Raw genomic sequence first — 12,732 nt, forward strand, 5'->3', positions numbered from 1 at the left:
GGCCTCTCTCCCTCCCTCCCCCAACCGTCTGCAAACTCAGCGCCCACGAAATTAGGAAGGAAAAGGAAGATCGATGACTCCAGATGCCGCAAACTCTGTTTCCCCTCCCCCCCCACCTGCCGCCTCCCGCCAGCCCGCGGAGCTTAGCAGGTTGTCAGCGCTCCGCCTACGCGGTCCCTCCATCTCCATCCATCCGGTTCAGGGCCTTATACCTCCTCCCCCAGAGAGCCCGCTGGTGGTCCCCTCTCAGGTATAATCCCCGTCCCATTTTCGGCTTCACCCCGCCCACTGGGAGGAAAATTCCCACCTCCTGCAGGGCTCAACCCCAACGGTCGTCCTCCTCGTCTGAATCTGATCTCGTCTTGGATGACCTCCAAGGTGACAGCTACGTCAATATTTGCCTCAGTTTCCCCATGAGCCGCCGAGGGAAGAGGCCCTGGCCAGGTCTCTGCCAGACAGAAAGGCACACCACCACCACCCTCTTGCCTAAAGGTCTCACACAGACGCGTGTTGGATTTCACTTTATTTTGTTCCCTTTCCCGTCTGTTTTGGCGTAGGAAAGAAAAAAAATCACCGAGAGGAAGCTGTCGGAAGGTGGAGCAAGGCTGGCAGGGACTGGAAGGAGGAGAGGGCAGGGGAGTGGATCGCCTAAGCACAGGAGTTTTGCTTCCCCTACCCTAATTATTGGGGTTCGGGGAAAATGGGGACAGGCATACGACAGGCAGAGGAATTGGGAATAGGCCACGATGTATAGGCCTTTATGGTCTTTACGTGGGTATAGGGTGGAAGACAAGCGCCTGGGAGTAAGAAAGGGGTGGGATGAGGATGCCAGGCAAGGCGTTATTAAAGCTGCGGGCAAAGGGAGTATCCAGCCCAGCGTCAGAGGCAGGCGTGAAGAGGACTCAGTGGGGACGTAGAGAATGCGGGGACCGCCTCCAAGCCCCGCCGATTCTGGGGCTGCCTTCTGGGCCCTCCACTTGAGGCTGTAGCCAATGGGGGGCTACTCCCAGCCTTGTGGGCACTCCCCATAAGGAAAAGGGGATCCACACCGGCTGAGTCTCGGAAGGGCTGTTCCTCTCCACCCCCAGAGTGGAAGGGGTGGACGCGGACACAGGAGCTGGGGGTAGGGGCAAGGGTTCCGCTTGAGGGAGTCCGGGATTTCGCGGGAAGCTCGGGGCCCCGGGCGAGGGCGGAGTAGGCTATCCAAAGTAGGGGTGCTCGCTCTGGAAGTTATAGTCTGGGCACACCTTCTGCACCAGTTTGTAGTCAAAGCTGAGGAAGGAGACAAAAATGCAGATGACTTTGAAGGGCTTGGCACACAGCCAGGCGGCCTGGCTCTGCGTATGCTCGGTGAAGCACACCTGCGACGGGTCGTACAGGCACGGGCGGTGCTTGCGCGCGCGGTTCGTCTTCTCGTACTCCACGTGGCAATTGAAAGCGCGTGACTCTTTGGCCCCAGGCACTCCCAGCGCGCCCCCGAGCGGACCCGCCAGGGCACCGCCGAGGGTGCCCCCGAGCCCCGGCCCCGCCGCCGCTATCCCCAGCGGGGGCCCCAGCCCAGGGAGCACCCCCTCCAGGGCCAGCGTAGACTGCAGCGGGTGGGGGACGGGCCCGGGCAGCCAGACGCCCCCAAACTCTACACGCTTGGAGGGCGGCACGATACTGACACTGAGGTTGCCCAGGCTGGACGAGTTGTGGCGGAAGTAGACGCTGAAGGTACCGTTCACATGGTCCACGATCTTACCGGTCACCAGCAGCGAGAACTTGAGAGTATGCACCCGGAAGTAAAAGTCCCCCCAGCCAAAGATCTTTTTGGCGCGGGCGGCTTTGATGGACGGCTTTCTCTTCGTGCGCTGCGCTGGCGCTCCCGCCGCCCCAGCCCGGGCCAGTGTCCCTGTGTGGTTAGCCGGCCAGGCCCAGCTCCAGGCACGCGCGGTGCCCAGGCCGTTGGAGGACTTTGGCGTTGCCGCTGCCGGGAGGTGATGGCCAGGGGCACCACCTCCGGCCGTGGCCGGGCGCAGCTCCAGGTACTGCGGCCTCCTGGACTCCGGTATCTGAGCACTGACGGCCTGGGGACCAAGAAGGAGGAAAAGAGAGACGCTGGAGTTGTCTGGGGCCACCCGCCAGGGCCACGCCGGTCCCTGTCCACAGCCGCTGGGAGAACAAATGGAATCGGGTTGCCACAGCAGTGGTTCAGGGAGTGCCCGTTGGAATGGGCCTGCGGCTCTTTCAAGGTGTGTGGTCTCCACCTCAGTTTCTACATCTGTGAAATGACACTAGAATCCTAGTCTTCTCACGGAACTCTGACGAGGGCTGAGAAAACTAAAGGAGCCAAAGCAGGGTGGGCTTGAAAGGGACTGGAGCTAGGAACTCTGGCTTGATTGGGAGTCATGCACCATGGAGAAGCTGGACTCAGGCAAGGGACGCCATGACCACTGTCAGTGCCCAGCATCAGGAAAGAGTGAGACCTCCCAGCACATCTTTGCCAAGACTGGAGCCCCTACCCAGGCCTCAGCCTCTACTTCCTTGAGGGGTGGAGCGTGGGAGACCAATGGAGCTGAGGAGAGCAGTGGAGAATCTGCATGCTTGCTGTAAGCTGAGGCTTGGGGGCTACTAGTGGGCACCTCTCTCCACCTCCAGCACTCCTGCTCTTGGGGAGGCCGCCTGGTGGTCCTCCCCTGGGCTAGGAGGGGTACAGAGGAGGACTGCCCTGCTTGCCCCCCACCCGCCTCTGTGTCTCAGGTGGCAGCCGATCTGGGAGACAGCGCAGGGCGAGTACAAGATGGATCGAGAGGCGGGAGCGGCAGGGCCAGGCCCGGGCCATCAATTATCTGGGGCGGGGTGGGGGGGTGGCCCCGAGTGAAGGAGACGTGAGAGCGCGGAGAGGAAGAAATATGGAGATGCTGCTCCAGCGAGGGGAGTGGAAAGGAGAGGAGCTGTGCTGTGCATGTCAGAGTGTGTCAGTCAGACCGTGCTAGCTGTGGCCATTCAGTGTGGCCCTTACTGCTTGTGGGTTTGTGTGTTGGGGGAGTACCATGTGTGAATCTGGGGTGATTGTATTTCTGTTATATTGTATGTATCTGTCTATCTGCCTGGAGTGGTGTGTGTGTGTGTGTGTGTGTGTGTGCGCGCGCGCGCCTGTGCATGCTCAAGTCTCAACCTCTGGTGATGGGTGTGTGTGTCTATGCGTATCTGTATGCCCTGTGTAGCAGTCTGAAGAGGCTGTGTTGTGTGTGTCTGCCTGCTTGTGGTGGCTGAATGCCTGTTGTATCAGTCCCTGGTGGCTCTGCACAGGTGTCTGGGTTGTATGTGTGCCTAGCTTGGTTGTGTCTATGCGTCTGGATCTGAGTGAGGCTGTTTCAGGTTGTGGTAGTTGCCTGTCTGTGACTGGTGTAGTCGTATGCCTGGGTTGGCTATGTATCTGAGGGTGGCTGTGTGTGATTCACTGAGGGTGTCACTTTCCCTCTGTGATCTCCTCTCATCCTCTGTCCATGTGTCAAGCTCTTTCTCAAGGCTGGGTCAGTGTAGTCATGATGATATAACAAGTGTGGTCTCATTGTGTTCCCCTGGGGGGGTGCATACATGTCGGTTGTATACAAATGTTCCTGGGGGGGTGGGGGATCCCCACACTGGCCTACAGGACGAGCTTTGAGTAGGTAAAGAGGCCGGGCAGCATGGGTGTCCCCCTCTGTTTGCATACACCATGTGTCCACAGGGGACAGGAACAGCAGAGTCAAGCTGCTAGACGAGAATCTCCACCGCCCGGTCCCATTCCGGCAGCTCTGCGATCCTGGGTTATTAATGCCGCCGCCACCCGCTCATCATACATATTTATCGCCCCCCTCATTCCTCCTCCCGTCCATCTCTCCTCCCAGCTCAGGTGTGGGGGGCGGGGGCGCTAAGAGAGACTGACTCAGACTGACAAGCTTGAGCTGGCAGCTAACACCCAGAGGGTGGGCCTGAGAGGGGATGGGGGGAAGGGGTCCTGGGCTGCAGAGGAGGGGACAAGGGCCTTCCAGCAGGAAGGACCAAGGCTCCAGGAGGTGAGCTTAGAGAGGGCAGGGCCTGAGCCCTGGTGAGGGCATTGGAGGTGGGAGTGTACCGAAGCTTCCCGTGGAAGTCCAAGAATGGCTGGGAGGAGTCATTTGAATTCTGACACCTAAACTCCTCACCCCTCTGGGCCCAACCACTAGCTCTTTCCAGGGGCATCCATGAGCCCCTACACCTGCTCTTATGACCTCAAATACCTCTGAGCCCACCCCCGCCCCCAGCACACCCCAACAGCTCTAGACATCCTGCACCCAGTCCAGGACCTGTCCACTGCTTCAGTGCAGCCACTCTTCCCAGGCAGGGGCTGGAGAGGGAAGGAGGTTTGGCTGGGTGGTGAGGGGCTCCAGGTGTCCCCCAACCCTGATCCCAGACAAATTGCTGTCTACGCTTCTCTGATCCTGGCAAATCCCTGGGCTCTGGGCACCCGCACCCCCCACCCGCCGCTGGAGACAGCCAAGATAAAAGGGAAGAGTTGAGGGGAGCAGCCGAAGCGACCTTGGGGGGAGAACTCAGTCAGGGAGGGGTGAGAGTCTGCGAGGAAACGAGCCGAGAAATGGGAACATGGAATAAAATAAAATCAAACCCTCCCTCTGGCTTCCCAGCTCTCACGCTCGCTCTCCCTCTCCCTCTCTCGCTCTCACTGTTTTTCCCTCTCCCTCGCTCTCTCTCAGTCTCTTTTTGTCTCTGTCTCTAATTTTCTTCTGTGATTCTGCTTTTCTGTTTCTGTCTGTCTGTCTGTCTGTCTGTCTAACTGTGGTTCTCTCCCTCTACCCTTCAGGTGGTCTGTCTCCAGCTGTGGGTGGGGGTGGGAGGGAGGGGGAAACGAAGTGATAAGGGAGCCCCTGTTTGCCTAGAATCCACGGTGCTGTCCCTCCCCCTCTACAATTGAGAGTGGGAGCAGGGTGTTGTCCGAGGAGGGGTCCCGGTCAATTCAGAGCTGGTTTAATTAAGCTAATTGGGCGCAGTGACATTTGCGAAGGGGAGAGGCTAGCCTGGCTGTCGGCTTGGGGGGGGCGGAGGTGTGGTGGCAGGAGGGAGTGGGGGGGTGCGCTTCACCAGGCGCCTCTGGGCCCTAGCCGGGTGGGAGCTGAGCCAGGAGTGCTTTACCCCCCAGGCAGCGAGCCCACGCATTGGAGGGGAGTTGAGGATGCCTTTTTCTGCTGAACAAACTCCACTTGGTTGGGGGTCGCTCTTTGGGGATGGGACTGCCGGGAATGGGGGAGGATCAGGCTGCGGCCCCCCATCCGCATTGCAGGGTGCACCTCCCCAGGCCTCCGGACTGCTCGGTGGCTTTTCTCCTGCTGTGTGGGTCAGGTGGCCGCTCAGGACTCTGACTGGGGGAGGGGACTGCACCCAGTAGTTGGGGAAGGAAGAGTGCTCCAGGCCTGGGTCCGGGAAGGAGAGGGAAGTGCGTACTGAGGCCTTGCACCTAGAAAGAGGTGGGGGCGCCCCGCAGCCAGGGTGGGTAAAATAGGCAGGGTCTGGCTGGGAACCAGAGATGGAGATGGGGGTGAAGACAGAGGTGGGGTGGACAGGACAGGCTTCAATGAGGACTGGGCCAGAGATGGAGGGGGACTGGGACTGAGGCCTGAGCAGGCACAGGTACATGGTGCAGAGATAAGGATGGAACAAGGATAGGCATGGAAACAGGAAAGAGGAGGTCAGAAATGGTGGACAGGCACTGGGCAGAGACTGGGATGCAGATGGGATAGGGGCCAAGGCAGTGAAGATGGGGAACAGAACAAGGTGGGAACTAAAATGGGAATGGGGATGGGGGAGACAGGGATGGTGGATGAGGGATGGGCACTGGGAGGAATGAGAGTGGGACTGGGAGATGGGGGTGGGACCAGATGGGGGTGGGACCAGAAACGGGGGGTGGGAAATGGTTACTGGGCAGAAACAGGGATGCTGAAGGATGCAGAGGCCCAGGAGGTGGGGATGGGGAATGTGAATGGGGGCTGGAATGGGAAATGGGAGACAAGGAAGGAGATAAGAAACAGGGATGGCGAGACGGGCTGAGGACAGGTATGGGAGGCAAGCCAGAGAAAAAGGCAGAAGACCGGCAGTATCAGGCCACAGAGGGGTCTCGGCAGGTGAAGATACCTTCTTTCAGACCCTACTGTAGCTATAGCGTGAGGGGGCGGGGATGGCTGCTGGGGCGGGCTCTGCCCTTGGGCCGGGCGCCCCCTCCCCCTCAGCCCCGCCTGCCCGCCTGCTCTTGGCCTGCAGCACAAGGCTCACCGTTATCTGAATTTTGATTTTATTTTATTTTATTTTATTTCCCTGCTTCCTAGAGCCGGCGCAGTCCCCCCGGGAACGACCGCCCCCCGCCCCCCGCCCCGCGCCTCACTTTATTATTGCAATAAATGTGCCTATAAAGGCGCGGGCTCCGGGGCGCGGTGGGGGGGTGGGGGGGTGGGAGCCGCGGAGCTGGGATGTAATTTCCCGAAGCCGGAGCCGGAGGGGGAGTGGGCGGGGTGGAGGTGGAGGAGGGGTAGGCCAGGGAGAGGGGGAGAGTCGCCAATTTCCAGCGCTCAAGGCAAGCGCTCCCCACTCCCCATCCCTGGCCCGCAGCTCGTTCCCACCCCAAGCCCTGGGACTCGCCACAGCGCCCAGCCAGCCGGGAGCCCTGGGATGCTTCCCCCACGACAGACCCTGCCCTTTCTCCGTGACCGTGTCCCCCGTCCGCGCCCACGTGGAGTTCTAGGGCTCGGTCCAAAGTTCCGCACCTCCTTCACCATGACTTCATCTCTGACCCCGATGATGCCCCCTCCACTCACCGGGTCTCTTTCAACGTTTATCCCGCCCCTCCCCAAGGACACTGTCTCTGAACCCAGTGACCCTTCTTTTTACCTTGTTTCTGTCCCCAAATTACCTCACCTCTTCCGCAGCCACCCAGTCCTGGACCCCCAGCTCCTCCCTCACCCCAAACCTAAGACAGTCTACCTTCTCCTTTCCGTTGGGTGCCCCTCCCTTACTCGGGGGCTCTGACCCAAGGGAGCTATCAGCGCCCCACCTGGCCTATGCTCCTGGCTCAGCTGCGGCCCCTGATCCCCAGGACAGCTCTGGGCCCTGGCCCAGGCTGCACGTGCCTAAGAGGCCCAGCCAGAGATTAACTGGGGGGTTAGAGGGGGATACGGAGTCAGGAGGGGGTGGCTAGATGCGGGGTTGGGGCCAGCCAGTGCTGAGAGACTCAATTCAGCTTAATCCTTTCCTGAGGCAGGCTAGAGCTAGAAGGTCCCATAGGGCCCCGCCCCTGCCCTCCCCCAGCTAATTAGTAATTAGTGATTAGTGATTAGTGACTATTGATCGCCTGCTGCTTCTCCCAGTAGGCAGCTGCTTTGGCAAGGGGTGGGGAAGACAGAGACAGAGAGGGCGAGAAGTCAGAGACGGTGTTGGAAAGATCCTGTAGGAGGCCTGGGCCAGAGCCCCAGGGGCAGTGGAAGCCAGGAGTCGCAGGCCCCATAGGAGACCAGGAGCCCGAAGCAAGGAGGGAGGAGGGAGAGGGTGCCTGCAGGAGGGGCCCATGAGCAAGATGGGAGAAGGCAAGGTGCTTAACATGGGACAATTAGGGTTTCCCTGCAAACTGTCCCCCACCAGCCTCTTACTCAGTGTCAGCCCAGTGCCAGCCCTAGCACTGAGACAGCCCTGAGTGCACGCACACACACACAAGCCACATTCAGATACATGAACACATCTTGAGGCTCACAATCCCATTATTGTTGTTTTTAAACCTAAATCGTGTCAGACTCTTCGTGGCTCCAAGGACTATAGCCTGCCAGGCTCCTCTGTCCGTGTGATTTCCCAGGCAAGAGTACTGGAGTGGGTTGCCATTTCCTTCTCATCCCCACACTCAAATGCACTCAAGATGACAAGAACGCAGACACACGCAAGCCTCAGAGACTCACATACAGACAACACAGGCACCCCAACACATAGATATGCACCAGAGTCACACCTTGATACTCTGAGGTGTGCATACACATGTGCACACACCATACACCACACATGAGCACACAGAGGTAGTCAGACACACACTATCCTACACACATCCCCCTTCACAGTTATACACATGCAAACAGTCTGTATATACATGCAAACACAGATTCTCACATGCATACAAGCCGCACTAAATGGGAGACACCCTCTCCTCCATGGACTCCAACACGTAGGCCCAGAGCAGCAGCTCTCACACACTCAGATCCCCATTGCTCACATCCTCACGCTCACTCTCCCTCAAGTCTTCACCAGATGTTTCATTCCCCTTCAGGGGGCAAAGGAAATTAAACCAGATCTGTCCACAGGGGAGTTTATTTGATGGGAAGATTGGAGAGGAGAGTCGGGAGGAGCAGGAAGGAGGGGCAGGGGAGGACCATCCAGCCCCACTACCTCTCCCCCAGGGGCATTCACATCCCAGTGGGTTGTGGGGCAGAGACCCCCTCCCAGAGTGCTCTACAAGGGCAGAGCTAGACAGCAGGTCCCCAAGAAGCTCCTGCCAGTGGAAACAGTATTTGTGGAGGGGGCTTCTCCACCCACCTTCCAGCCCCTCAAGGTCACCAGGCTGGTTTGAGAGAATCAGGGAGCTCTGTCACCAGCTTCACTAAGGGCCCCCGCCCTGCTGGAGCTGCTGAAGGCGATCTGAATGAGCAGGTGGGAGGCTAAGTGTGTGTGTGTGGGGTCTACACCCCTTCCAGACTCTGTAGGGTCTGAGGGCTGGGATGCAGGGAATAGGGCTTTGGGGAGCTACCTGTCTGCCCCCAGACTGGGTGGGTCACACTTAGGGTAGGAAACGGGAAAGTCAGAGGCAGGGGCCTGGTGTAAGAAAATAGGGGTCCAGGGCCTAGGCCCCCATTGTGGGATGCACAGTGGGGCACAGATGGCTGCACTGTGAAGCAGGGACTCACGCTCACCCCTTCAGAGCCAACACCACACTCCACACCAGCATACACACACCCTGGACGCCAGCACTAGACACACAAGCCTGGCTGCCCGGGACACAGGCACACACACAGGCGCACACACTGACCCACACACTCCACACCAGCACACATGAGCACCCGGTGTATTCGAATTGAAACCTCCAAGTCTGGAGGGACGCAGATCAAGTCTGGGCCCCTTTAGCCTGTCTTCGCCCGGGAGCTTCAGGGAAACAGGCCAGGCTCGGGGAGATGGAGCGAGGAGAGGACGCGAGGAGAGAGTCTGTCCAGAGAGCCCACACCCCCTACCCGCCGGGCGCGCGAGAGGGGTGTGTCTGTGAGGTTGTGCAGGGGAGACAGTGTCTCCGCAGGAAATGCGATGGGAGATGGTAGCCAAGTTCGGCGGTATCTGTGTGGGTCCGTGTGTGCGCGCGTGTGTTCGGGCCGAGTCTGCTCAGAGCACAGTGCTCACCTGGCATTGTGACAAGAGCAGAGGAGAGAAATGAGAAGGCGGGGGTGGAGGGGTGGAAGGACAGACAGCGAGGAAGGCGAGTGAGGTTGGCGCGGAAAGACGGCAAGGCTGACACCCTGCTGGCTCGTCTGTCTGTCTCGCACTCCCGCTCCGTCTGGCACACTCGTGGGTCTGGCTTCGTCCCCTCCCCCGCCTCGCCTGGAGCGGGATCCGAGTCGGGCCTCCACCCGGGCACCCCCCAATCCCACCCCACGCCCCCCCCCCCCGGGACCCTCAGCCAACTTGCGCTGGGAGAGCGCCTATCCCGAACCGGGAGTCTGTCTGTCCGCGTCCCCCCCTTCTCCCACCCTGAGCCGGGCAAAGTTGGGACGCTCTGCGCTGTAGACGAGGCGGGCGCACGGAGCCCCTCGCACTCTGGGACCTTGGCGTCCGGGACCCCCGCTCTCGCGCTACCTCCCAGCTACCCTTACCTTCCTCAGGAGCCACGGGCCAAAGAGCAAGAGAAGCCATTCCGGGAGCAACCGCATCTTCCCGGGCGGCCGGGCGGGGCGGGCGCCGGGCCTGGGGACTAGGGGCCCCGGCGGGCGTGCCGCGGGGTGGCAGCCGGAGCGGCGGGAGCGGGCGGCGCGGCCCGCGGACTGAGCGGCGAGAGGCGCGGAGCGCGGCGCTGGGGGCGGGGCGCGGGCGGGGGAGAAAGTTGGGTCGGACTCGGGCGGGCGGGCGGGGGGGCGGGGCTCCGCGGCGCTCCAATCCCGGCCGCGCCCCGCGCGCCCCCTCCCGCCCGGCCGGGGGCACCGAAGGTGACTTTCACCCCGGCACGCCCCAGACACGCCCCCGGCCCAGGTGCGGAGCGGAGCGGGCTGCGGGGCTCGGGGGCCGCGCACCCGAGAGGCTGGGTGGGTGCATCGCTGAGGAACAGGGCCGGGGGTGGGGCTCCCGGCTCCGGGACCTTGTTCCCGAAGCGGGGCACGGAGAATGGGGAGCCTGGCGAGGCTCAACAGCCCAGCAAGACCGGGGTCCCTCGGAGCTTCCGGCCTCTTCAGTGCTCCGGCCCCTGGAAGGTCCCCGGGCAGGAGCAGGGCAGGGGCCGAGGTGAGGGCGGGCGGGGCCCCGGGCGACTGCTGCCGCGCGGCGCTGACGGGGATGGATGGGCGCCCCGCGGCTCATTCGGCCCGGAGATGAGTATCATTGATCACGGACGGAAACCCCATCACGTCTGTCAATAGGGCTGACAAACGGCGCCCGCCGCCCCCACCCCCGCCTTCACGGCCCCTCTGCGGTCTCAGGGCCCCTCCGCTAGACGCGCCGTTCACCTTTGCCCCTCGCCCCCTCTGCTGACCCCCCACGCGTCCCAGAGCGTCCCCGCGTGGGGGTTGGGCAGGAGCCGCACCAACGGCCCGGCTTCTTGGTGCGATCTCCATCCATCCCTTTCCGCCCAGGGTCCCATCTTTCACCATCAGTCGCTCTAGATCCTTCTCCCCTTTCTCCTCTAGCCCTGTCCTTTCTCTGTCCCCAGTCTGGTTCTGTCTCTGTCCCAATCCTCTTGGCTGTTTCTTCATCAGCTCCCTCCTCCCCCTAGTCTCTCTCTCTCTCCTGCCCAGGGAGTCTTCAGCTGTCAGCTGTTGCTATGCACTGAGGCTGTGGCTGAGGTTGTGGTATGACCGACACCTCGACAGCAGGAGAGATAGGGACAAGCAAAGAGACAGAGACAGATGCATACCGGGAGACCCCAACACATGCCCCCAGGCATGCATGCAGGTGCCTCGCAGGGGCAGGCCACACAGTAAAGGCGAGCATACAGGCAGAGTGAAACACATTCACACAGAGAACAGTGCACACATACACAGACAGGTGCATGCCTAGCGGCACTGGTGCACGTAGATGGACACCGTCGGTTTACACAGAGTGTGCATACACAGAGACCCAAGAGATAAATGCAACTTTCATCAAGAGACATGCATACCCAGCCAGGTACACAGAGCCGACCCTGCCTTCCTTGCCTTGGCAGAAAGGTGGACATTCACAGACAGTGATGGACACACACAGGTGTAGGCTGGCACTGGCAGTCCAAAAGACAAGCCCGGGCACACATAAACCGATAGACAGACACATGGATGTGACAAGACACAAAACAAGGATCAGGAATGCTGAGAAGATGAAGTGGACACAGAGACTCTGGGAGAGACAGACAGGAGCCTGGACCAGGAACCTGGGTGTAGGTGGGGCAGAGAGGCAGGCGGGGAGAGGCAGGAACAGCCAGGCCATGGGCCACAAGGCTCCATCCAGAACCCTGAGCCTGAGTGCCAAACACAGGGGCTGCTGAGGGGGTAGTGGGTAGCGGGGGCAGGGGGCACACTCAGGCCCATGGTACCCAGGACAGAAGCCCATCCTGTTTTTCGGGAGTCCTGACCCACCCCACCTCGCCTCCTTTTGCTAGTCTCAGGCCACAGCGTCCTCTCTCCAGCTTCTTCACTCTCATACACACACACACACCCCACTCCCTGTCTCCATCTCTGTTTCTCTCATTCCTTCTGTATCAGCCTCTGGTTTTGCCCCTGTCTCTTCTCCATCTCTGTCTTAGGTCTCTCTGCCATCCTTGCCAGGTGGGGAATTTTTGAGCACTGCCTTCAGGTAAACCCTCTCCTGGCCATCCTGGTGGGCAGAGGAAGGATGCTGACTGGAGGGGTGTGTGTTCCAAGCCGCAGCTGGGGGCCCCTCTCGCTCTGCCCAGGATCTTGAGGCGACAGGCAGAGAATCAGTGGCTCCCCGGGGGCGCCAGATGCACGGCTGGCAGAGGGAGGGAGTGAGGGTGTGGGGCTGCTGGTGGTGAGGAGCAGACAGGCCCTGGGGGAGGGGGAGGGGCGGGCTGGAGGAGAGTAGAGGGGGTGTGGCAGAACAGCCCCAGGGAAGGAAGTGAGAGGCCGGACTGGGGTCCGAGGGCAGGTGCATAATTAGTGTGCTAGGGAGGGGGCTGTGCTGGCCTTCCGAATGAGCTGCGCTGCAGGAGTGTGTACGCCACCTGGTGGACAGATGATGACACAAGCCTCCCTCTAAGCAATCAACAAGGACGCCCCTTTTCCCTAGGAGGATGGCTCTGCTCTGGGGCCCTAGGGAGCCAGGGAGCCAATGGAAGATGGCAGAACTGGTTTGGAAGCTGAGGCTGGAGCTGGGACCTCAAGGCTAAGAGGGAAGGGGAGGGCTCTTGTTTCTGGAGGTGGATGGATCCATAGCTTCCTCAAGAGAGGAGGAATAGACTGAGAAAGTTGAGCCAGGGATGGAAGGGGAATGAAAAGC

At 60.7% G+C, this 12,732-nt stretch overlaps 1 protein-coding gene across 1 annotated transcript; it reads right to left on the minus strand.

Annotated features, from left to right (window-relative positions):
• Nucleotides 1-1,199: 1,199 nt before the first annotated feature.
• NXPH4 (neurexophilin 4) lies at nucleotides 1,200-9,965 on the minus strand. The gene is made up of 2 exons (XM_052641040.1): nucleotides 9,909-9,965; nucleotides 1,200-2,069 (listed from the first exon to the last, which is right to left on the minus strand). The coding sequence occupies exons 1-2, from the start codon at nucleotides 9,963-9,965 to the stop codon at nucleotides 1,200-1,202; spliced, it is 927 nt and encodes a 308-aa protein (XP_052497000.1).
• Between the last annotated feature and the right edge of the window lie 2,767 nt (nucleotides 9,966-12,732).

Source organism: Budorcas taxicolor, chromosome 5, assembly GCF_023091745.1.
Source record: "Budorcas taxicolor isolate Tak-1 chromosome 5, Takin1.1, whole genome shotgun sequence".
Classification (NCBI taxonomy): domain Eukaryota; kingdom Metazoa; phylum Chordata; class Mammalia; order Artiodactyla; family Bovidae; genus Budorcas; species Budorcas taxicolor.